At 39.4% G+C, this 25,891-nt stretch overlaps 2 protein-coding genes across 2 annotated transcripts; both read right to left on the reverse strand.

Moving 5' to 3' along the window:
• Positions 1-3,528: 3,528 nt before the first annotated feature.
• Positions 3,529-5,099, reverse strand: LOC116246063 (aquaporin TIP2-1). Its single transcript, XM_031617752.2, has 3 exons — positions 4,883-5,099; positions 4,141-4,391; positions 3,529-4,032 (listed from the first exon to the last, which is right to left on the reverse strand). Exons 1-3 carry the CDS (start codon positions 5,007-5,009, stop codon positions 3,673-3,675), a joined length of 738 nt encoding a protein of 245 aa, XP_031473612.1. The 5' UTR covers positions 5,010-5,099; the 3' UTR covers positions 3,529-3,672.
• Positions 5,100-15,834: 10,735 nt separating this feature from the next.
• Positions 15,835-24,741, reverse strand: LOC116255740 (protein phosphatase 2C and cyclic nucleotide-binding/kinase domain-containing protein). Its single transcript, XM_031631693.2, has 16 exons — positions 24,586-24,741; positions 23,236-24,479; positions 22,550-22,681; positions 22,217-22,441; positions 21,924-22,049; positions 21,732-21,794; positions 21,356-21,444; positions 21,019-21,250; positions 19,815-20,128; positions 19,521-19,608; positions 19,341-19,407; positions 18,957-19,234; positions 18,795-18,860; positions 18,570-18,691; positions 16,731-16,887; positions 15,835-16,615 (listed from the first exon to the last, which is right to left on the reverse strand). The coding sequence occupies exons 2-16, from the start codon at positions 24,259-24,261 to the stop codon at positions 16,370-16,372; spliced, it is 3,231 nt and encodes a 1,076-aa protein (XP_031487553.1). The 5' UTR covers positions 24,262-24,479; positions 24,586-24,741; the 3' UTR covers positions 15,835-16,369.
• Between the last annotated feature and the right edge of the window lie 1,150 nt (positions 24,742-25,891).

Consider the following 25,891-nt stretch of genomic DNA (forward strand, 5'->3'; position numbering starts at 1 on the left):
CAAAGGAAAAGCCGGTAAACCTGGAATCCTCATCAGAACATGTTTAAACCTTACTTCCTTAAACAGTTGAGGTTGTTTTTTCACAAATCTTCCTCTTTTATGAATCTAGCTGGAATCCATGCTCATATCCAATCACCAAAAATTTGGTCAGTCATACATCTCATCTTCACCAACTTCATCAAATAGTGCTTGTTGATCTTGTTCATGAGTAGGAGGCTAACAATCTACCATCCAAAAGAGGCTCTCAGGCACCACCCCCCACAAACCGCCAACTCCGTGCCTCTGGGGTCTTGGGTTGTGTCCGGGTGAAGTGCGGATAGGCATTAAGCCACCATCAACTCAATAAAGTACCCCCTACTTTTTGGGGCCCAAGAATGTAACAATCATGGGAATCAAAGTTGCGACTTGCCATTTATGCATTCCTCTGCCCTGACCAGCTATGCTATGTCCCTTGAAGCCGGTACTTGTTCATCTTGGTGGCAAGTTTTAAAGTGAGTGATGGCAAAAGATTGGAGATCTTTTGGTGCCCTATAATTACAAGCAAGCGAAAAATTTTCACATGAAAGCTTTCCAAAAAACCTGAGTTTTTTGTGAGGAATCTCGTCAAAATTTGTAATGCTTTTTTTTTCTTCTTCTTCTTTTAATGCCACTAGGACTGAAAGACAAAGCCACCTGCGGGTTGGGCTGACATGGCTGCGAAGAACTTGTTTGAACCGGTGTCGCCAGAATTGGCTTGAATCTGCTGATTGCCTGATTGAGATCAAAATGATGCCAAACCAATTCCATTTGGTAGCCAATCCAAGGAGGACGCACGTCAGTTTTTAACTTTATCTTAAAATATGTTAAGATATTTTCTGATTTTTAGTTAATTTATTATATATTTTCATTTTTTTCAAAAATAAGTTGTTGCACAACCCTGTGCAGGAAACAAATATACGTTCCTAGGAAAAAGAGAGAGAGTTGGGCTATTTCAAAACTTTTTTATAATAAAAATTGTACTTTTTAGTCTTTTTACTTTTGAACTTGGATATTTTTCATCATTTGCTACTCTAATTCTCCCACTCAAGCTCTTTAACCACCTCATTTAGTTTGTGATATCAAATGAGCCAAGGCAGAGCTCGAAGTCTCAACTTCCACTTAGCGCAATGTAGAGCTCATTTGTAACAGAATCATCATCTTAACCAAGGTGAGGCAACGTTGTTATGAACCAAACCAATCCTATCTATGAGACATCCGGCCCTGCCCATACTATGGCTTGTTCGAGCGTAGAACAGCAAAATATATTGAGAATCATATTCAGTTCAGATACAGTATATAAGGACCATTTGCAACCTAAAGCGCTGCAGAAAGCACATAGAAACTTCTAGAAAAACTGCGATATATTCTTGGCTGTATCATGTGACATAGAGAAGGACATGTTACTAACTATACCACTTACAAAAGTTCAATCCACTTTGCCAATGTCAAAGTGGATTGAAATAAACCCCAGTGAAATACAGCATTTCAGGGAACTTTCCCAGCCCAATTTCCATCCTATCTGTGCTTACCTCAGTTCTTGTCCCTGATCCAGTCTGAGTATGCTAATAGGACCTGTTGTCATGCTTCATCTCCTCCATCTACTTTTCAACTTCTTCAGATTTTCCAGACAAAAAGGAATGCATACAACTTGTGCCTATAAGAGTTTACCGAATTGCAGAATTTGGTGTATCCAGGGGAAGGTGACAAGATCACTTATCTCGATGACATGTAAGGTGAAAACCTAAAGGAAGCAGAGATGTGCTTCATATTCAGCACATGTAACCCCGATGATTTAGGAAATAAGTTAAAACTACTATATCGCATAACCTGATCATTCTTAATTCACTGTTGCAGATGCTAAAATTTTTTGTTGATCTGCACCGCCCTTAATGATACCACTTATCAAACTGCATCTTTAACAAGACAACAGAAAGATTTTCTCAGCTAATCTCACAAGGCCGGCAGGTTGTGTGATTATCAACTACTCAGGAGATGAGATTTCTTTCCCTTTTAGCTGCTGCGTGAGTTTCTCCTAAAGAAGGATGAGTATTACTGGTTCATCTTGGCTTTTGCGCAAAAACTGGTAAAATTGATTCAGAGCACACGTGCTTGTGAGGCTAGGATACACATATTCTCAGAACATATGATTCTGCAAAGTTTCTATGTTTCAAATGTTGGAACATGCCTCAGAAACTTGACCAAAGCATCGTAAAACCCTACTCCTAGGAATCTAAAAGTAAGATGCCAATTTGAAGGCAGCCTTTCCTCTGTCATGGGAAAGGAAAAAAGTGCATCATGTTTCTAAATTCTTTTACGAAGGTTATTGGTTCTTTGTCAAATCTATGGAACTCAGATTAGACTATTTATTTTCAACCCGTAAAGTCTGTAGATCCATAGTCAACAATTCTTAGCACACAACCTAGTTCTCTGTATAATGTCAAAACAAATCCAGCAGTAAACTTGAACGGTCTATCGATAGACTACTAACGCAGTGCGTCTTCTCCTTCTCCTTTTTTCTTTTCTTTTTTTCTTTTTTCGGCTCTTTTATTGCCTCCCATATAGCTTTCTGTTCTCTGGCTTTTCACTTGTTTTTTCTATTCTCTGGCTTTCACTTGTTTTTTCTATTCTCTGGCTTTTTACTTTTTTCCGCATCTTACTGTGAGCTCCTTCCAGTTGGCCCATGAGAAATACAAAATTGTGATGCCATTTAGCCAAAACATTTGTTGATCAATGAGAATTCAGTGGAAAGATTAAGACGTGGACACCCTCCAGAAATTACCGCAGCCTCTTCACGCTTCACATTCCCTGCTCTTCCTTGGTGTTTTGGCAGACATGAAAAGTTGGCACTGTTAGGAAATTCTCAGCATCCGGAACGGCCAGCAAAAAGGCAGAGTAAATAGTGCTGCTCCATTGATTTTTCCCGTTCGTCCGAAAGATGGACAGCAACTAACAAGCCACTTTTATCTACAAGATCAACTATTGCTTGTGAAAGATCTACACGTTTCGACAGATTTGTGAAAAAATGACGGCAAGAATGGAATCTTTCAAGGAGATTGTCCAATTTCATTGATGCATATACTTCCAAACCGACCACTTGCATTATTTTTTTTGGGTGGGTCCTATCCACTCAGCACCAACGAGTGTCTATCACTGCTTGTGGCCTTTCTGAATGCACTCTCCATGGCAAAATCATTATAGCAGTTAATAGAGAGAGAGAGAGAGAGAGAGAGAGAGAGAGAAAATTGACGAGATGTCTCATGAAGGGATCAAATTTCAATATCAGTTGCTTTCCACCACTTCTTTCATATCTTTCTTCAATATTAGTTCATTTCCACCACTTCTTTTATATCTTCGTTTTCAATTTTCTTTTGTTTTCTTCTTCGAGGTATCTGGAGGTTTTACACCGACGGCAACAGGAAGCAGAGCATGATAAACATGCATCATACAAACAACAAATCCAGAAAGCTCGACAGTTTTCCATATTGGTGCGAGAAATAAGATCTTAGAAGATTAAAAACAAACAGAATCCATCTTTACGAAGCACACCAACATCAGAGAGCGTTCTTTCTGAACTTGAAAGAGAATACAGAGGAAAACAGCTGCAACTGCAGCTCTCAGCAAAAGGAAACAAGAGCAGACTGTGGTTCGAATTCATTACAGAGGGATATGTTCTGTGGGGCTCATGTAAACATTTCCGTAAATAAGCCCAGCCAGGCCACCTCCAATAAGAGGACCAACCCAGTAGATCCAGTTGTCTGTGAAGTCCCCACTGGCCACAGCCGGTCCGAAGGAGCGAGCCGGGTTCATTGAGCCACCAGAGAATGGACCAGCTGCTAGGATGTTGGCACCCACAATGAACCCAATGGCTATGGGTGCAATTGTGCCCAATGAGCCCTTCTTCGGGTCGACTGCAGTTGCATAGACGGTGTAAACCAATGCAAAAGTTATGATAATCTCCATTACGACTCCTTCAACTGCACCGACGCCGGCGCCCAGGCCATGAGTTGGAATAGCCTACAGTTCAACATGCAAATGATCAAATTAGCTTTAGAATCTCACAGATTACAGCAAGTTTGTCAGACATGGACTATGGAGTGGGCTGATGATCAAAATAAGCCTCACCAAGCCTCCTGTGACAGCCTTGAGTAGGAAGCAAGCTACAATGGCTCCAACAAGCTGGGCAACCCAATAGAAGATGCCAGTGAGAATTGTGATCTGCCCCCCAAGAGCCAATCCAAAGGTAACAGCCGGGTTGACATGGCCACCGGAGATGTTGGCACCGACGGAAACAGCCACGAACAAGGCAAAGCCATGGCAGACTGCAATAGCTACAAGTCCAGCAGGTTCTAGAGCTGCATCGCTTGTGAGCTTATCTGCAAGATCAACAGCAGTTAAAATCTTGAAGTGTTTCAGTAACTTTCTTAGATCAACCCGACTTTTTCATGCTTACTGATTTACAGACTGTCAGGAAGGGAAGATCGATTAAGAAGGCAAATGGTTGAAACTTGAAAGCATGGAGAAACTAACTCGACCCAGAAGACAAGTCATGTATATATGAAAGCATTAGGATATAATGATGTGTTAGTATGTGAAGCCTTGCATTAGCAACGTGTACAGATTCCTTGAAAGTTTTCCATCTTCATAACATTCACAAATGACAAGACAGCACCAACCACAGAAGAACAACCATGAAATATATTATGATATTTCTTTTCTTTTTACTTCTGTAACAAATCAACGGCCATGGATGTGCTTGGAGAGTTCATCCAACGGCCGTAGGTGCCGGGTGGTGCTATCATCCTATATATACCCAAGAAACAGTAGTCATTCACAAAAGTTTCATGTTCAGACAGAGAAAACTAACTGTAGGCAATTGCAGAACCGACGCCAGCGAATACAAAGAGCAGGGTGGAGATGAACTCAGCAAGGTAGGCCTTGAGAGAGGCAACATTAAAAGAGTCATCAAAGCGACCAAAAGCAATCCAAGCCATAGATGATTTGCAGGGAAAAGAAAAAAGAAAGGAAGAACAGAAAAAAAAGGAAGAGGTGAAGGGTGCTAGAAGGAGCAAAACCACATTCTTTGTTCCTCCAGTGTTGTGCTTTTATACTGGAAACAGGCCACTGCAGACAGCACTATCCATGTCATTACAGTAACAATATTGATAATAATAAAAAGTTGAGGATATGTTTGAAGAAAAAGTTTATATATATATATATATATATATATATATATATATATATATATATATATATATATATATATATATATATATATATATATATATATATATATATATATATATATATAGTGGGAAATTATAACTCTGTATCTACAATCATCTAGCCATCCAGTCATCTAATTCATATGAAACAAATGGATGGTTGAGAAACATATGAAAAAAAAATGCAAACTAATATTAAATGATGAGAATGTCTCTCGCCTTTTTCTCTTTATTTTTTCTTAACTATTCATCACGTTCAATCCAATGACTTTGATTAGAAGGTTAAGTGAATATATATATATATATGACTTATCCTGCAACTTCCAACCATCCCATTGGGCGGATCCTATCTGTCACAAATATGCACAGACTCGACGGCTTGTCGGAAGTATCTGGAAGCATTATCTAACACACTCCCTATAGATTTGGGGACCATTGGCCAAATTATCTTCAAAGGTAAAGAAATATAATAACAGTAATAATAGTAATAATAATAATTCATTTCTACCATGCAAAGAAAATTGTTCTTTGTTTTTGTGGGCCCCTAATTTCTGAAAAACTTCAGAACCCTTTTTTCTTTTCGCTTTTGGGTACCAAGTCATCCAGAGATGTCATTGATTGTGGTCTACATGAACTAAAACGACAATTATTATATAGATTTTTTTTTATGGTGTGACTGAATTACGCTTACTTGTGTACAAGTTCCGGACGTTTAAAGATTAATTTTCACATCAAAATGTTACATTGTTGAGGAGGTGATGGTAATTACGTACTAGAAGTTAAACTAGTGTAGCCGATCTACCACCTTGGTTGAGCAGTACTGTGCAAAAAGAAGACTATTTCTTGACGGTAAAAAAAAAAGGTTTTATGAAAAATTGAATTTCTTTTTTAATTTCTTGTTTATGTATCAATAAAACATTGACAAAGAAGGCTCGCTATTAGAAAAAAAAAAGTTTTTTGAGGGGGCTGTTCAGCAATGACAACAGTTTCTATTTCATAAAATAGTGTTACATAATATTATATATATGAACCTATCTTAATCTTTAAGACATGTTATGGTAATGTAACAAGTTGTTGTTATTACCAAACACCCACCAAAAGTTAAATATCTACGCACGACTGTTTCACTTAACTAATCTTTTCTTGTAATTCTCAAATTTAAGTGTTCCTTAGACGGAAAACAAAGGAAGTACATATTATTTCAAGAGGCGAAACCTAATCCATCACAATGTACGGGAACAAGGGAAAACAAAAAAGCACATCAGCATCTTAATTTTCATGAGTTTTTTTAGGTCTTGTCTTTTGTTCATCATTGATCTGCAGACAATTATAGGAGAAAGGTTGGATTTAGTGCTTATCCCGGCTCATGGATCTATCGCCATTATTGTATTAATTGGCAGCTCACTGTTTCGTTTTTAACAGAAGTTGGGATTATACATACAGTCCCTCACCAGTTCTTGCCAACTTATCTGCACTCCAATCCTGAACTCTTGACCAGCTTCTTCCTCTTAAAAATCTGTAAGTTGATGATCCTGATTTCGAGGTTTTTCCACCACCCAAGTGTAAGTAATCGAGTATTGATGCTTGAGCTCAGTTTTCTCGTGTTGATGCTTGAGCTCAGTTTTCTAGTGTAACAAATAAAAAAAAACCAAAAAGAGAGAGGGAGAGAGAGAAAGAAAGGAGTCGAACCCCTAACTCGGTTTAAACACAGTCATTCTTCAATCTGAAAGTGCGATTGAGGTGAGCCAAAGGTTATCCGGAAGGTCCCCATTTCCCCGGTACCGAGTTTATATATTTTGACGCTTCCCAAGCTTAGGGATCCTCATGAATTTTCCTGTGGTTCTTTCTCATTTTATTCATAATGTTCGAAGTGAAGAAATGGCAGTAGATATCTTCAGATATATGATAGAACGCTGGTCTTCCATCTTTTGGAACTTTCGTGATGAATGATTCAGCCATGTGACAGACCCTGGCGTGCCTCGAGAGGATTCCAGTTGGCAACTGAAGCATGGTCCCAAGTGCTCTCGCTTTGTGAAATAAAGATAGCGACATACCGTCCTTTCCTTCATCACTATCTACAGCCAGTGGACATCTATGATATTCAAAACACAAATGTTTTCTCAACTTAGTTTAATTTCACTTTCCGTTATATATGTACGCCTATCTAGTGCAACTAGATCGAATGCTGTCATATTAATTTTGAGATGCAAATCGACTGTGAGTTTCTCAATCTTGGCAATTCTCACGAGTTTTATACTTGAAATAAGAACCAAAGGAGTATCGATGCTTCCATTTTCCTGTGAAATACAGAGGGTTCAAAAATTCTCTTATTCCACACAGATATGTTTGTGGGTGTGTAAAGCAATCATCTTATCTTTAAAAGATCTGATACATATATTTTTTTCTGGCAGTCCGTGGTAGTAATTTTTATAAGTTCTCAAATTTTGTGGAAGGTCCCGATGATCAGATATTAATGGTGGTAATAAGAGGCCTGCGTGTTCCAAATTTGTCATCACTGGATGGATCGCATATTCTGGTCAGTATCCGTTGATGCGGCTGGTGAGGCGGCCATGGCCAGCCGGTGGTCCTTGCTTTCCCTAGAGAAGACGAGAGAGACCTTGGCGGTTTGTCATTTACCGGAACGTCGACAACAACGGCAGGCAACCTACCATGTTCTCTCCATCTCTTTTCCCCTTCTTACCTCTTTTTATCTCTTTTTTCTATTCCTATATATATATTATTTATTTGCTAGCCCTATCTGTACGGTTTACATATGAACCACTCGAATGCCACTCGTGATCATTTGTTTTAATCTTTTTTTCTATTGTCCTGAATCAAGTTTGAATGCATGTAAACATGGAAACTTGAGTAAATTTCTTTTTTAAGAAATGAAAAGAAAAATAAGTGAAAGAAAGTAAGGAAGAAAGTGCATGAGACTAGTGTTAATTAGATCATTACTGTTGGGCACTTTACAATCTCTTTTGGGATGCAATTGAAGATTAGCATAATGAACACTTTTTCATGTTTTTTTATAAAAATGTTTCTGGCCTTCTAGTCTACCATGTCACAGAATATTTTCTGGCTATATGGCTCTGCCGATAAGTTGCTATCTTTTTGTGCCTATCAGCGTGCATCAGGTTTCTGTTTCTTTCGTTCTCTCTCTCTCAATCTCTTAGCAAGAAATATCAAAGTGACTATAGTTAGTGCCTTACCGTTTGATCAACTCTTAAGTGGAATCTCATTCTGGAATTATGTTCATAAGAAACAAATTATATCAATAACTTTTAAGGAAACATTGCAATTTTTTATAAAAATAACATGCTTTTTTAGGACCATCAACTGAGCAGCTTTAGCTTTTTATAAAACCCTGCTCGCCCAAAACTACGCAGCTTTAGCCCTTTTCATTCCTATCTAAGCACAAAACTAAAAGAAACAAAAAAAAAAATTATCCTGTCTCCATAGTCATAATTTAAATATGAATATTACTTTCATCAAATCATTTACACAAAAGAAGACCCCAAATATGAATATTTCAAGTTTCAGTTTCAATAAAAACTCATTTTTCATAAAAGTAATGCTGTCACTTTATTGATTTTTGGCAGTTTTTGTCAGAAAAGTACTGTGGTTGTCAACTTTGGAAGGGTCTTGCTTAACTTGACAAAAATGTGAGGAAAAAGGTAAGGAATATTCAGCAGCGTGGCCATAAGGAAGGGCCCCATTTCACAAAAAATACATATTTTTTCATTTAATCTAAAATATTTTTAAAATCCCAAAAAATTAAAGCGATACTTGGCGAGACAAATATGTTATGTCGATAAACAAACCGATACGACGCCGCATTTGCAACATTGCTTGGAATAAACTTAATTGTATATGCATGACACGGAAACGCTCATTGGACCGAAGCCCAATTCCGATGCAAAGACATAAACCCTATTCGATTTCAACATGAAAATATAAAATGCTAATTAATGTTACACCGACAATGGGTTTGCCTTATAGGCACATGTATTAAGAATGAATTTCTTAATTATAGTTAAACAGGAATTACTACATGAGCTTCCAATAAGTTACAGATGTGCGTTAAATTTTACATGATCGATGTTCAACAGGAAGCACCATTATGGAAGAGAAATCTTATGTCTATGTGGGGGGGCACAGCTTTGCCTCACCTGCATTTTTTGATTTCCTGATGTAGTTTCCTGTTATTTGGACATTGATGAACAGATCTGCTCTTGTAATTAAACACTAATCCTTTAGTTAAAATTGAATTAAATGATATTAATGTGTATGCCAATTGATTAAAATTAAGACATTTTCCCCCCTACGTTTAGGATTCAAGGCTGCATCGAGGCTTAAATGGAAGGACTTTACGATTCACCGCCTTCAGCTTCCCCTGTGGGCTCAGACTGCTTCAGTGCTTAGGGTAGAGTTAGTGTAAACCTGGTTATGTGCACACCCCTGTGCACGAAAATTGTGGACATGGATATATAATGACAAAGAAACTGTATCTAAACCTCAAATTGCCGTTCTCCTTCCTTGTAAATGGTGGCAGCTGACAGAATCCGAACTCAACCTCCATCTTTTCCGCTTTACGTGGACTTGTAGAATGCCTTCCTTCACGGGCTCGTGTGGAGCAGCTTTGGCGACCGCTGTGATCACCTTCATTCTCATGGTGTTCCGCCGGACAGGGATATTTCCGGTTGCCCGTTTGGAGGCAAAGCCCAAGAGTCGACGACCTTGCATCGCTTCAGGTGGTGCCAGAAACGATTAGTGCAGTCGCTAATGCCGTGAAGGAAGGCATTCTGGTACTCCGCAGAATGAATTGTTAATAATGAATTGCTCCATAGATTTCCGACTGTTGCTCAGTTTCGTTCAGCCTTGACTTCCTTTAATTTTCGGTTTGGAATTGGTACAGGAACTAGTTAGTTTCACTTGATATAATGCACGCTAATTTTGATGAACATCAACAACAACCAAATCTAATGCATGCTAATTTTTGTTAAACAGATGATGGTAATACATAATATGAGCAATCATCTTGCGTCGTTGTGCCTGGGTTGTGAGAGCTCTGAGCCAATTCTTGCTCAAACGACTATGCTGAACTGAAGATTTTAAGTGGATTTCTGATACCAGAAAAGAATGAGTAAGTACCTGGATTTCAAGGCTCTGACTGGTGGCAGTATGGATGAGCTACACACGCCTAGAGAGAGAAGAGAGAGAGTATATGTGGTGTTAATGATAAGGTTGAAAGACAATCACTTCTAAAGAGATTCAAGGAAATAATCTCAGCAAGATAAATCAAAATTAAATGATAAAGAGAAAGAAAATCTTTCTACAAAATCAGATTTAGTTAATGTTTATTGTCAAATGGATGCCAATGTGAATTCCAACAAGATAAATCAAAATTAAATGATAAAAGGAAAGAAAATCTTTCTGCAAAATCAGATTTAAATAATGTTTATCCTCAAATGGATGTCAATATCGCCTATTTAAACTCTTTCTTTCCATTGTTTAATCAAGGCTCCTGATAGCCTTCCATGGTGAAAAACCATGTATGGTTAATGCTTGTTTACTTTGTTTCTTTTATATTTTTTCAACATGGTATCAGAGCAGGAGAAAAAGGAAAGAATGAAGCCTATAGATGGGTTGCAAACGACCAAAGAGATCGTTGCCTTCTTCATCAAAGCAACGACTTATCCTTTTGAAGCAAAACTTTATGAAGCAAATTTGAGCTCACTAAATCACCGCCAAAGAGGTGGAATGATCAGCTTTTACAAAGTTCTGCAGCAAAATTGAACTTTTAGATCCATCTTCCAGTTTGAAGGAGGATGTTAATGATAAGGTTGAAGGTAGTTTTTTCGGCAAGATCTCTCCTTATAGGTCCATCAAAATGTGCTTGTGATTGAATACCAAAAGGTAACTGATTGGTGGTGTTCTTAGACCTTCTCCAGGAAGAAATTTCCAGAGACCCACTACTAGTCGGATCAGATTGAGCAACAGCTGGGGAGGTACCAGCCAAAGAAGTTGGCCTTATGTCTCTTCCAGTATTGATCACTGCAACATTCATCTTCAGCATTTCTGTATCTTTTAACCATAATTCCTTTTGTCTCTTCTGTTCTGGCAAAACAAATGCTGGGGGTTCACGTGATTTACTAAAATCAACTGGGTCATTATTCTAACACTCTGCAAAAGTGGAGCACATGTGCTTTTGTAATGCTCTTTGATTCCGTTGCATTCTGATTCCAAAAAATCCAATAATGCAATCCTTTAGCAGTCCAACAGGATTTGGATCCACGACACGTTGTCTGGCTCGAACTTCACCAGGACAGACCCCTGACACTCTAAAGCCGGAAGTTGCAATGTCCTTATGAAAGGATGCTTCATACGTGACCCTGCTTTCTGGTGACTGTGGAACCCATCTGCTGAATATATGCCTGATTTTTTATGTCCACTCTTTGCATTTGCACTATACCCAGTGCCAAAAGTTAGTTTTACCTCACTCTCAAGTACAAGATCACGATCAGGAACTTTTACCTCCTCTACTGACAATTCCTCATCTTCAATGTCAATATATTCATCAGCTGGAAGTTGAAGGTCAACAGATCTCCGTGCACTCTTGTTCCTTTGCAGATTAAGAGGTTCACAGGTTTCTTGCTTAATACTATGGGTTGGAGTAGTTACTGTATGTATGCCATTCTCCTTTAAAAGATCCAAAGGAGAGCATGTCCTTTTGATGTCTGAAACAGAGTGTCTACTGGAACTTGAGCATGCAACGGATGCCAGAGACGCTTGTCAAGATCTAGATGGATCAGCAGACTTTATTTGGAAAAGATGGTGGCCATCAAACATGGCTTCCATCTGTAAGGAGTATGTGCTTGCTTTGTTCCTTCTCAAGTCATCCATCAAATCCTTCTATACTCGATATAGGCGATGCAATTCACTGACCTGCTTCCGAAATATGGCTTCATGCTCGAGCATTGTCTGTTTGAGTACCTCCTTATCATATTTGGAATAACCATCTGCACTCTGCTGCACGAAACCATTACAGTATTGTCCCCCAGTAAAGATCACGTCTTCATAAAATTGTGAGCAAATAGTACTCCTAACATCATCATTCAGATCCTTCATGTGGCAATACCCAGGCAGGCATCTGTCACATTGTACTTTTGCTCCCATTCCTACCGACAGAATAGTAGGCACCACTAATACTAGCTGAGGTGAGATGAATAAAATCTTATGAAGACATATTTCCACCAGCAATTATGGTCAGACTCCAGTTCTTGAAACTCATCGCCATCATCAGGCTCTAACATCATATCAAGCTCTTCTTATGGTCTGGCTAGAGCATGTTGATCTTCATTATGGTTGCACTATCAGCATTCATGTTGACAGACTTTCAGTTTACCTCCTCACATCGCTTTAGATGCCATCAGTGTCCGAGACCCACAGAAGGGAGACAGGAGTGGGAGCCGATTCACTGCCAAGCCCCCAGCCTCGTACGGCCCCGAACACATGGCCCTCGCTTTCTTCCCGGAAGACAATGCACCAAAAGGAGGACCAGACCACCAAGGGACGTCGCCCGGCGCCAGCGTCTCAGTCCCAACCGAAGGCCTGGTCGCCACCCTGCTTTCACTGGCTAAGGCAGAAAAATTCGTTGGAGGGGCACATGTTTAGAAACATTTGTATCTATGTATAAAAGTAAATGTTAAACTTTTCAATGTAAAAGCACATGAATTTTAAAGAACCGGAGTGGGCAACTGCCCACCCTGGCCCACATGTGGCTACGCCACTGCCTGCTACGGACGCGGGGCCACGGGTAAACACGGAGTGAGGGAGAGGGGAAGGTCATCGTGCTTTCTGTGTGCGAGAGCAAAGATTGGTTTTTGATGTTTATGGTCAAATGAATGCCATGTCGTCTTTTTAAGATTTTTCTTTGCATTGTAATAAGTTTATGATGGCCTTTTATGGTGAAAAACCATATTTAATAAAAATAATCTTTTGATTGCATTTGTTTGTTTACTTTGCTTCTTTTTATATTTTTTCAACAGATCCAGACTCTATTCCCTTCTTTATATATATATAAGCTTGTGGACACTCACACATACACACACAGAAAGAGGGTACATTTGGAGACAATGAAGGTGGATATGATAACTATTTGGTACACCCAAATCCAAATTCAACTTCAAGTAAGACTAAACGATATCCAACCAAAGGATATAAGGGTAGCTTTATCTTGTTTGGACCCAACCAAGTACAAGTAAGTCAATATAGGATTTTCTTACTGAATCTGATTGCATGTAAAAGATTCAAATTCATGTATGTATCTTTCAACTCCACGGAGAACTAAACAATCCAGCTGTCAGAAGGAGATAGGAGTAGCTAGCCTATGTCACCAGGGTGCGGCAACCCTGGTGACGCACCCGCATCGACGCGACGAGGGTGCGACCCAGATTCGCACCCAACCCGCACCCTATTGATTTCAGTTTTTTTTAGTTTTTTTTATCAAATTTGATATTATTAATATATTATAATAATAAATTAATAATAATAATAAATACTCTCGCTGTACCGCCGCACCGTAATTTTTTGAGATGTATCGCATCGGCACCCGCATTCGCACCTGCACCCTGCATTCTGGTGACATAGTAGCTAGCTGCATCTTCTTTGGATCAAATCAAGTCCAAGTTAGTTATGGGATTTTCTTATTGAATTCAATTGCATGTAAAAGATTCATCACCCCAAATCCAAGTCCAAGTACAACAAAACGATCTAAACTCAAAAAGATATAGGAACAGCTGCATCTTGTCTGAGCCAATCTGTTCGCATCCACAATGCCATAAAAAAGGAAGCTAGGGAATTAACGGGATGCAGGTGTATGTGTGTGTATGCAGGGGTGTGTATGTGTGTGTGTGGAGATTGACGGGATGCAGGTGGGTAAAACCGCGCTTATAATTAAAAGCAATATTCAACCGCTTTGCTTGCTGGGTTGGATGATGAGTATTTGTGCGCATATTGTGCGCGCGCGTTAATGTAGCGTGGAAATGGATCGAATTTAGATCTTATGGAGAGTTCGATACAGTCTGAAGCAGTGGTGGAGTCAGAAACCTAAACTAACGGGACCATAAAATCCTTACAAACAAAATGGAGAAAATATACCCTCTTAATCAGTATATACTTTTTTATAAGAATACATTTTCCATGAATATTATTAAAAAAAAAAGACTAGAGCCATTGTTTTGTTCTTTCACTAGAAAACTGCCCTGTTGGTACTTTAAAAAAAAAATTAAAGACGGTTCTGAGATGAGATATTCAATTAAGAAGTAGACTTTCTTGAAAAACTAAACTGAGGACCATCTATAAAATTTTTTGTGTGTAAAATTTTGTTCTATTTAACCTTTATTTTCTTTATAAATATTTGTTATATTTGAGGCTATAAAACTATTAGCCATATTTTTGAAGGACTTACAACTATGGCTATCTTACGATTTTGAAGAACCAACTTCTACAATGTGTCAATTTCTATTTCTTGAAAATTCTTGCTTGTACAACCAAACAACATGATGTACAGCATCGCTAATATCAGAGGATCATGTTAAATGTATATAGAAGGTTTGATTGCAAATACAGTCTTCAAGGTTTTCATAATATGGGTGTATGTGTTTCTGAAATACCATAACGGCATTTGGTAGGAACATTATATTCTTGGAACACATGTTCTTAAGATACATATTTTAAGAACACTTTCTTTTTTGTTCTAAAGAAGCCACTCATAATTGAAAATTGTCTGACACATTCTCCACGTCTATTTTAGCAGGTTTAGCAAAATGCAGCCAACAATTTGAATTTTCAACGAAATCATGACTTACACGAGAACCTTGTTCTCAAGGATTTTGTGCTTACACGTTATACAAATTCTCGTTCCCTTAGAAATTTAAAGAGCTAGTGGGCATTCTGTTCCTATTGTTCCTCCCACTCCATTGTTTGGTTGAATGAAAGGGTTTTATAGGACCCTATTTCCCCCCAAGGTTGCATCAGTGGGCATTTTGTTCATAGTTTTCACAGTAAAAACTTCAAACTATCATGCAATCAAAGAACTATCACTTAGATTCCTTTTTTCTTTTAGACAGTTTTCGTTTTCTTTATAATCAATCTGTGATACGCTGCTTATCTTTTGTGAAATTAATGATGAACCTTATGGCGAGTTCGTGTAAAAATGCCTTACGATACTCCTAGCTTAGTTTCCAGTATGCCGCGAACCACATACAAATGTAAACAAGCAATAATTTGGTAGAGGAAATAGAACTTATCTTATTCTCTTTCTTCCCTACCATACACAAGATTGTTGACGTGCAACAACTATAAGCGGAGATGGTGACGCAGTTTTTCATGCCACAAATGCACGAACGAGTCTTTCTCTGTTCCATGTGCATGCGTCAAGAGACACTGGCGCAACATGAGATGTCTGTAGGGTTAGAATATGATCTATCAAGAGTTTGAAAGTTCAAAAGGTGGGAGCCACAACCCACTCTTCAACTGTGCAGCCAGGTATGACAAAGGCAAAAAGTAAATCTCCACATGAAACCCGCAGTGCCGATGCAAAAAATTCCATTGACAATTCCAGTGAAGAAAAAACTAACATGTATGTTTGCGCTATGGCAGTTTACATCCTCGAAAAATTTCTTTCCTCTCCTCTTTAGGATGACACTCAATCAACTAATGCAAGCAGCCCGATGACAATCACTTATTAACCACTCGGAGCAAAGGGAAATGGGGAGAAAAGAATTTATACAACTTATAAGAGTCTAAAGACCCGTGTCTGGCAATTGAGCAAGCCTCTAGCGACTCAGAACAACGTGAAGCACCGGCTGGTTTGGCTAACCTTTTGTATCAACAGAATAATTTTCTCTGATACTGTGTCTGACCATGCAGAACCCCTTGTACATCATCCAAGGAGAACAGTTGCCTCCAACTTTTGCCTTGACAACCAGGTCGGTGGTGCCATGTATGCCAGTCAATCGAGTTCATGTACAACACTGTGGATCTCTTTAAACACTCATCCACCAGCTATTGCAGTCAAATGACGAGGAAGGACATATTTACAAGAAATGAACCCAGCTGGAAATCTACCAGTCATCCAGCCATTCAGGAGTCCCTAGGTCACCTGAATCTGTAGCTGGAGGCACGAACGGCAATGAGCAGTCCTCTGCATGATTTTCCACGTAGTAATTTATCCGAGATACGATTTCAGGAGGAACAGGAGAATGGCCCTTCGTAATTTCATCCCATTCAACACCTGTGAACCACTGGTGGCTTTTTACCGAATCTGCACCCCGGCTGCCAAGCCTTGAACTTGGATCAACTTCGAGTAGCTGACAAGTAACATAAAGTTTTAGAGAAAAGAGGGAAATGAACAGATCCACAATAAGAACCGTATACATAAGAATGTGTATACATGTTTGCTGCATCACGAAGGAAGATAATAACCTTGGTGATCAGGTCAACTAGCTCCATACTAAATGTATGAGGAAGTGTAAGGTGACCTCTTGCAATCTTAGCAAATGTGTCAAGTTCACTCTCTCGCCATGAACCAAATGGCATTTCCGCTTGAAACATAAAATATATCAATGTACCCAATGCCCACCTGCAATTAAGAATAATTGAGAAAATCTATATTAAATAGAAACAACCAGCAGGGAAAGTTAGCAAAACCTTAAAGAAAATTGACTAAATCATTACAACGAGTAATGATAATAATTACATGAAATACTTTATACCAATACATTATATGAAACAAGCTGTCAAAATATTTTCAAGACCATGCAAAAGATCCATAACAAAATGGAGCTCTCGTCCCACATCATGAATCTTCAGCTGGAACTTGGAACTGGAAGTACAAACAGTTTATTGAAGATATGGTTTTGCCTAAAGCTATTCCTTGGTGGCTAAGGATTAACGACAGAATAATTTTATAAAGTTACATATTGCTAGCTGAAGTTGTTTGTGACACACGTGCACTACAAGACCATGACGATGATGATGTAGCACTAGTCTGCCTGACCCCCTCCATACTAGGGAATGATGTTCATACAAAGTAAGCTAAGTAACATACTATCCCATATTCATATACCAATGTCAAGATAAATTTTGTGCACATATGCATGGGAAGCATCTGAGATAAGGAGGCCTCTTGCTCTTCTCTCTTTTTCCTACCACACTTGAACAAATATAAGTTATTCTTTAAGGTTTTGAATCCAGGAGCCTCAGTTTATATGGTGACTTGACATGGTCAGCTAGTACCATACGGAAGTGGAATCCCATGATGGGAAAATGCTACAGAGTTTTTGCCGCTAATGGATCACAAGACGTGTCAGTAACTTATTATTTATTTCCAATTATATAAAACATTACAAAAGATACTTCTGCTTATATGATTAACAAACTACAAGCTATCATATCAACTTTTGGGAGCATTCTTCTGAGGAACAATTAGACTACTCTTGCACAAAACTTTTTCCACCACAGAAATGTATTTTTCAGATAATCTTTCGAGTCTTCTTTTCAAATACAGGACTTCAAGAATGCAGCACAATTACCAAAAGAACAATGTACAATTGTACATATAAATATCAGAAATTACTAGATAGAAAGTAAACATGATCCATTTGCATGTTGCGGAGAATATCAATTCGCAAAAGCAGCAAAATAATTTGGCCATTTCATATGTGAGCCCTTGGGAATCAGGGATAGTTCATATAGGCAATTTGGTGATTTACATCAACATGCAAATCAAACTTTACAAATGCCAGAAGGAAATGTGCCTAACGTGGATTCTCTGTTTAGCATAACTCCTTGAAACAAGTAAATTAGTTAACCGAATTATGCCTTGTACAGCTGGTAGCTGTATAACGTTAGAGAGTTGGATTGGAATTTTGAGGGCCTAATAATGCCTAAGGCAACAACAACAGTGAATACTGCCCAATTGTCCTATGCCATATCCATTCCTATTTCCTAATCATTAAGAGACAGAAAGAAAAAGTCACTAAGAAAGAAAGAGGAGAAAGAAATTTAACCACCCATCTCATTTGAGATGAACGATCTTAACAGTTAGTGTTGGATTTGGCATGGGTTAATTGGGCACTACTCTCTTTCTCTCTCTCTCTCTCTCTCTATATATATATATATATATATGTGTGTGTGTGTGTGTAGCTTGGTGTGCAAAGTCTGCTTCTTTAATGCAAAAGAGGTGCACGCATGAAAAAAGAACAAAAAAAATCGAAGTAGCAGATTCATCATGCACTAGGTTCAACAGGCAGATCTGTTTACCAGTCAGCGGTGAAAGTGTGACCCTTGCCCTGAACTATTTCTGGTGCCAAAGAATCTGCCATTCCGCAAATGGTGAAGGTTCTTTCATTGGACAACCTTTTCCCGAATCTGAAGTCAACTAGCTAAAAAACATGAAATGAAGGTGAACCCTAACTTGAACATGCACCACGTTCTTTTCTTCAATCCAACATGACAACTATGAATAAAGGGATCTTGGAGACAAACCTGGAGATGACCAGTTCGATCAAACATTAAAACATCAGGTGACACTCCCCTGTAAAGAATACCATTCTGGGATTTTGGAAAAGCAAAAGATACAGGAGTAAGTAGTCTCCACGTAATCAAACTAACAAGGACCAAAAATGAAGAGTTTTACCAATTTCTAACCTTGTGCAATTGCTCTAAGGCAACAACAACAGAAGCAGCGCAAAAACGAACCGAAGGTTCATCTAATGGTACATGTACTATTGAGGATAATGTACAAGTCAGACATGTTTTCAGCAACAATCCAACATAATGTTCATCTGCACAAGTAGACAGAATTCTTGGCACACACGTAACATGACTCGAGCTCTTCATAAGATTTCTCTCCTTCAAGACTTGTGATTCCCTTCCAAGGTGCTTTATCCTAGCCTTTGAGAACCTCTTCAAGCTCAGAATGTTTTCTGGTAGCCAAGTACAAAAAGTCCAGTATTGTCAATCATAAAGGTCATGTTATCACACCCTCATATCTGAAAAAAAGTAACAAGAAAGCCTAGGCAAGTTTCACACCTGAGACTCTCAAAGAGACAAGTCCAATCTCACTGCAATCTGTTGAATGAACACCAGTTTGCCATTCCTGTTCAAAAAAACTATATAGCTGACTACCGGTATCTAGCAAAAGAATTTGCACCCACTTTCACCTATGGCAATCAAAAGCATTTTTCAAATAATAATATTATCTTCACCTACCAGCTCAGCAAACTGAACCTTCGGAAAGTCTTCTGTATCTATGTTTGCAGTTGGTTTCGTAGGAGAACCTAAAAAGTGGTCTCTGGACCTAAAAGCAACAAAAAAGACGGGAAGAATTGCATAAGCTACCCAGGAAATACGCCAAAAAAAAAAAACAAAAAACACCACCATTTGCTGGTTTAGGGTCTGCCTGGCAACATAGTGCATGAAAAGATAAAAAGCAACAATCTAGTTAGCGGAAGGGGAAACTTTCTCATTCAAAGTTTCAACTTTCAAACCACAAATCTCACATACTTGTTATCATCTTGGGGGAGTTTAACTAAAGGTCCAACTGCAGAATCAAACTTTTCCTTTGTGATGACTTCACAGATGACATCACCAATTGCTGTTGCAGATAAAGATTCAATGTTTTCACCAAGAAGTGTCCATTCCCCAAAATAGCCTCCCTCCTTCTTAATCAAATGTCTACTGCTTCTCTGATACTTATCTGACCGATCAAGTGTCTCTGGCTGAAGACTATTTTCACTTGGAGTTTTTATCAGATCTGTATCATACGACAGCTTTACCTGTCCTTTCTGTATAATATACAACCCGGAGAGGTGTTCATTCTGGAAAAGATAAGTAGCAATCAGTATGATCAATAACATTATCACACCTAAAATCACAACTGCCTCATTGCATTCAAAAATGACAAGTAAACATTAAATAAGCACATTCAGCTTCAGGTGATCAACCTCAAGAGCGAAAGACAGATCTATGAATTTTAGAAAATTTCACTTGTATAAGAACTCACACTAAACAACATATTCAAGACCTTCAGATTTTTTACTAAGAAGTGATAACAGAGAAACAAGCACAAGGTACAAGATCATCCAACAATAAATCATATCCAAGAAGAGTCGATGCAATTATGTCAGGCATGAAATCAGGCACAGCCAAATTAATACTGTCACTGATGCTACATAAATACCAGCTTTGATCCTGTTCTAGTACCCACCAGTTACACCAGGCTCACAAGCAAGAAAGTGTCACATGCAATACCAATGGTTTTCTTAGAAGTTCTAACCGCTCCTTTAAGTTGCACTAAGGGATCCACCAAACAGACATTCTCAAAGTGCAAATCTTAAGCATCACATAAGAAAGAAAGTGGCAGATCTCTTGCCAGGAAGGATAATGTTTTCTAACTATGTTGAGTTTTCAGAAACATTAAGGCAGCAAATATTTATCAAGAGCGTAGAAAGTGCCAGTTCAGTATAGGAGAGGCTTTCAGGCCTTTCTTATATTTTCTCATTCATCTTACTGCATGTGGATACAAATATTTGATTGGTTCCAATGGAAATGGACCAATATAATGACATGAGCAAGACAGATTTTTAAAGTCAGTAGGGAAACCGACATCTAGTAACACATGGACCATTCTAAAAATCTTACATTTAGGCAAAGGAAAATCAAAGTTCGCTAAAGTGCATTACAAGCTTTATAAACACAAGTAACAAACCTTATTGATTATTGTCTCTCCATCTGAGAAGGAGATCTCCACAAGAGAATCTGCGATATCACTTAACTGCATGATTGTCAATTTTGAAAGACAATCTACAGATCGAAGCAACTTTAAGGCTGATAAGTTGGAAAATTCTGACATAAGTATTGCTCGAAAATCTTCTCTTTTCAATGCCCAGAGTGCTCCTTTTGTCACTGCCCGCACAGATGCCTGAAGGGGCTTATTGTACCTGTTTACAGCAGAGAAGTGGGAATCCTTAATCAACTAATTGTAGTTTTGGTGATAAGTAACCAATAAATCAAGACAATCAAGACAGAGGAAGAAATTATCATACATTAATGCTAATTCCCCAAAACATGACAACTTTTCAGCTGTATACCGATGCAAAACCCTACCCGCCTCCTTTTCCTCGGTCTTTCCTTCCTGTTATTTCATATAATTTGTTATACTTCAGCCAGAACTTTGCAAATTTTATGGTACAAAGACATACAAAACTACATGATCAATCACAGACAAGAGAACGTCCTTTCCTTTCATAATTTTAAAAGCCAGTGAATGACACTTAGTTGGACACAATAGGAAATAAATGTAGTTATGCTGGTCGAAGCATCCATATATTCAAAACCCTAGCAAGTTGAGAAGCAAAGGGAACAGAAAAAAAACAACCAAGGATGAAATGGAAAATTAAGAGCATATCCCTAGTGGCATACCTGAGAAGCAAAAACTTCAAATTCTCCACTGCCAACAACATAAAAGCAATCTCCTTCCCCACCCTAGAATAATCCCCACATGGTAAGTATGAATATTAAAATAGTAAACATATCAACTCACTACAATTCACTGGCAAATTTTTTCAATGACGACACTGCCTGGAGAGAATTTTCCACGTAGAAAAGACTGACCTGCTGCACAACAATATCTCCAGTTTCAACCTCAACCTTTTGCATGGATTCAATCAGAACATGGCGTTGAGAATCAGTCAGTTTTCTGAACAAGAAATGATCATTTAATGCTCGTTCAATGTGTGCCTGACGACAGAAAAAAATCACATAACAAAGTCAATAACCATTAGCAAACTAACAATTAGGAAAACACAAATGGTGAGATTACAATAAAGATTCCACTAGCAGTCTCCACATTTTCCTTTTTTATCTAAAGCAACGTGTCTAACAAAGAAAAGAAAGAGCAGCAATACTTCTTCTTCCCAGGTTTTCCTGTGAGGAATGGATGGAGGGATCCAAACGTGTCCATTCTCCAAAGAGCACTCAATGGCTCTGAGACGAGCCCTTGATAAATCATGCCTACCACGATGGTTTCTTGAATTCCAACCCATAGGTGTCGGTGATTCAGACCCTGTAAATTCTCCAACTTGCTGTAGAGATTTCACACCAACATCAGAAGCCTTTTGACCCATATCTATCTGCAGATTAATGTAATGGTGTTAATCCAAGATTCCAAATAATTTCCATCAAAAAATGACCTAAAAAATGAACCAAATCAAAGACAAAAAGAAACATCACCAACATACACTATTCAAACCATTGACATGCACAACGATGATTGTTATGTCATCAGTGCGAGTTTCATATTGCAACCATAATCGGTAAGATTCAGCAACAATCGCAGCACACGCATCACGTGGATCCTTGTACTTTGCAACCTGGTCATTTGGGTTAAGAATGTACAAGCCCTTTTAGGATATTAGCACATATTCATACACGTGCAAAATGTTGTGGTGCAGGACAAATCCTTGATAGTTGAAATGCATTGGATGCCTAAATCTAAGAGACTCCATGATCAGCAAGCATGTTATGCAGACGTTTAACAGCTGAAAATCAAACTATTGTGCCATAACATGACATCAAATCGAAAAATAAAAAAGGACAAAGTACATGCATTTTGGAAAGACGCATCTGTGAGTAGGAGATGCAAAAAAAGGCATATGAAAAATCCAGATTGGATAAAATCTCTCAAGAAACCTACGAAAGAATTGAAAATTTTTGCAGTTTGGTGTTGATGTTTGTTGAAAAACCAGTTGCTTCACCTTCAACCAGGAAACCAAATGTTAGGGGGTAAGTGAGCAAATATCAAATTTGGGCAAGAAAAACATTTTTAACATCTGCAAGCTTTTGGAAACGCCATGAAGTTATCAAAACACAGCATGCAATGGATGCCCTTTTATTCCACTAGAGAGCAGAAAGAGTTTCTTCTTACCATGTCGACCACCATTTGACTAGAAATAAATTCAAACACTCCATCACTTGCAATCACAAAGAATGGATGATTTGCTGTCAACTCCATTACAGCGACCTCTGGAGTAGCAACAACTCCAATACTCTCTGCAATTGAATCTCCAATACTCCTCGTGAATGCAGTACCTGGAAACATGCCATTCGGCACCCAGAGCCTGGGCGGATCACCATCGTCATCTTCCTCGTTGCCCCAACACTGCACATCAGGATTCTTCAGTCCTTCAATCTGATCCAGCGTGAGAACTCTAGCTCCACAACTCTTCACCCTAGCAAGTTCATCTACTCGAAATGGTGTTTGATCAATTGACAGATCAACAGCTACGATATCCTTTCCCCTCCTCTCAGCAATCACTGCCCTAGAATCACCACAATTCGCAACGTAGAGAGTCGCCCCTCTAACCAGCACGGTTATTGCTGTAGTTCCGCTCATGCTATCATCCAAAACATCAGCGTGCAACTGAGAATTCGTGAGCAAGAACGCTGACTGGAAAGCCGCAGCAGCATCCGTCCTGAACCGGCTCTCTCTCAGCAAATTCTCACACAACTTCCTCTTGACAAACTGCGAGCATTGCGCCCCGAACTCCCCGTGCCCATCGAATACGCCGAAGAAATGGTCCCCCTCGTCCGTCCCAAAGGCCGTGTGGATGCAGAAGCTATCCTGATTCGCCTTATCCAGTGCCTCTGGATAGTACCCCCGCTGCGAGAGGTACGAGTACCTCAATTCGAAACCCCCAGGGGCCACACGAACTGACCGAGAACCATCCGGAGGCAGGAACTGCGACGAGACCCTGGACAATCTGGCGATTCCCAACTCGGAGTCACGATTCCTCGAAAAATGACTCAACTGATCAACACGCTCCGTCTCTTCATCCGACGATGAACTCTGCGGTACATCCCCTTTGGGTTCAACAGTCCCCCCAAGCTTCGGCGAAACCCTAGGCGTGGAAGTCTCCTGCAGCGTGCAACACCTCGAGTTCACACACCCCATTTCCTCCCTCACATCAACAGAACACCCTCAACCATCTCCACCAACCCTGACGGCAACACCAAAAGTGAACTCAACCCCTTCATGATCCCCCTCCAAGCTCCTAAAAAAATATTCAAGCTCAGAAGACTGTCTCACACCAGACGAGACCTCAAATGCTCAAACTGAAACTGAATAGCACCCCAGCGCGACTTCTACAGCGAATTCAAGAACCAATTCCTCTGATTCCGTGTTGAAAAGTAAAAATCAGAAGCAACAATCAAGCAATTCAGATCCTAAAAGAAATCAACAGAGAAAAAGGGAACTCATAAGTGAAGAAGAGAGTACCTGCGGCTCTGCGACAAAGAAGTAGAGGCGGCAAAGGAAGACGAAGATGAAGCAGAGAAGGAACGAGGATCGTTACTAAGAGCGCGAGCTCACGGTATAGATAGTTAGAACATCCTCTCTCTTATCTCTCTCTCGCTCTTTAAAACTTTTTAATTTCGAGAAAAAACGGCCCGTTACGATTCCGTTACTTCCCTCACAGACACCCGAAGTCAACCAGATTTCACGAGGGGCTTGACTTCCGCAACTGGACCAAAATGATTCTCCATCGTCAACTTCCTCGAAACTTTCTTTGTCGTATTCGAGAGGGCTTTTATGTCTTTTCCTAGCGACATGGAGTTACGAGTGCGTGACATAAGGGATTCGGTTCCCATGAAATGACCGAACTCTCACACCCTCTTCCCCGAAAAGACGGACCAGTCTTCCTACGCCGACCGTTGCTTCTCGGGGTTAAACTGTCTTTTCCTCTAGAGAAGAAGAGAGCCGACGATGGAAAGAGCGAAGAGCCGTGATACGATGAGGGCGTGCCTGACAGAGTGCGAAAATCGGACGCAAACATTTCCTCATCGGATAATAAAAGCGAGGGAGAAGAAGAAAGAGCGGCGGTCCTCCGCCACCCATCTTTCAAACGCTCCAATTTTGGTATAGAACATACGTTGGACTGACATTAATGCGCATTGCGCACCTTACCCTATGTTTAATTTATATTCTATTTTATGGATGTCCCCAAGTAAGAGGACTCAAGAGACATATTGCCAAGTCAATTTCTATGGACGTTATATTCATGTGCCACATAATGCGAAGCATGGTATCGAAATAAAGGTCGAATATCATTTCTTAGAAAAATGACACAGCCTTAACACAAATACTGAAGAAATCATGTCTTGTTCAACTAAAAGGCATTGAACCATGTGGATGGAGCGCTCGTATAAAGTGATCGCAACATGAGTACGAGTATGTGAGGCTTGTGCGCATGCGAGCATACCTCAGATGCGCAAGTCATGAAAAGTTTGGAGCCGTAAAACAGTAGACTGTTTATCTATTGACCGCAAGACTTATGCTCTCATCGACACGTCCGCTTGTCTTGCGTGGGGAACTTTGATCTTGATGCCATGCTGCTCCAATCGGCGTATCATGAGTCGACATCATGATGATATCGTGGTGATGTTGATCACGATGACATACCTCCAGCGGGACCGTCGACATGGTACATGCACTAGATAGTCCCGCATGAGGAGCTCGTCATGTTGCATGTTGCCATGAACGGAATAAATATGATGGCATGAGATGTGGATGCTCCTGTAGCAAC

The sequence above is a fragment of the Nymphaea colorata genome, chromosome 1, assembly GCF_008831285.2.
Source record: "Nymphaea colorata isolate Beijing-Zhang1983 chromosome 1, ASM883128v2, whole genome shotgun sequence".
In the NCBI taxonomy this organism is placed as follows: Eukaryota; Viridiplantae; Streptophyta; class Magnoliopsida; order Nymphaeales; family Nymphaeaceae; genus Nymphaea; species Nymphaea colorata.

What these genes read in the sequence shown, in the direction of transcription:
- LOC116246063 (XM_031617752.2), bottom strand. Translation starts at nt 5,009, where the DNA reads ATGGCTTGGATTGCTTTTGGTCGCTTTGATGACTCTTTTAATGTTGCC. An exon ending in CGGTTCTGCAATTGCCTACA is followed by an intron (nt 4,392 to 4,882) that starts GTTAGTTTTCTC and finishes TTGATCTTGCAG; the next exon opens with ATAAGCTCACAAGCGATGCA. An exon ending in AGGCTGTCACAGGAGGCTTG is followed by an intron (nt 4,033 to 4,140) that starts GTGAGGCTTATT and finishes GTTGAACTGTAG; the next exon opens with GCTATTCCAACTCATGGCCT.
- LOC116255740 (XM_031631693.2), bottom strand. Translation starts at nt 24,261, where the DNA reads ATGGGGTGTGTGAACTCGAGGTGTTGCACGCTGCAGGAGACTTCCACG. An exon ending in TTTGGGGAATTAGCATTAAT is followed by an intron (nt 21,251 to 21,355) that starts GTATGATAATTT and finishes TGCTGTAAACAG; the next exon opens with GTACAATAAGCCCCTTCAGG. An exon ending in CCTTAGAGCAATTGCACAAG is followed by an intron (nt 18,861 to 18,956) that starts GTTAGAAATTGG and finishes CCAAAATCCCAG; the next exon opens with AATGGTATTCTTTACAGGGG.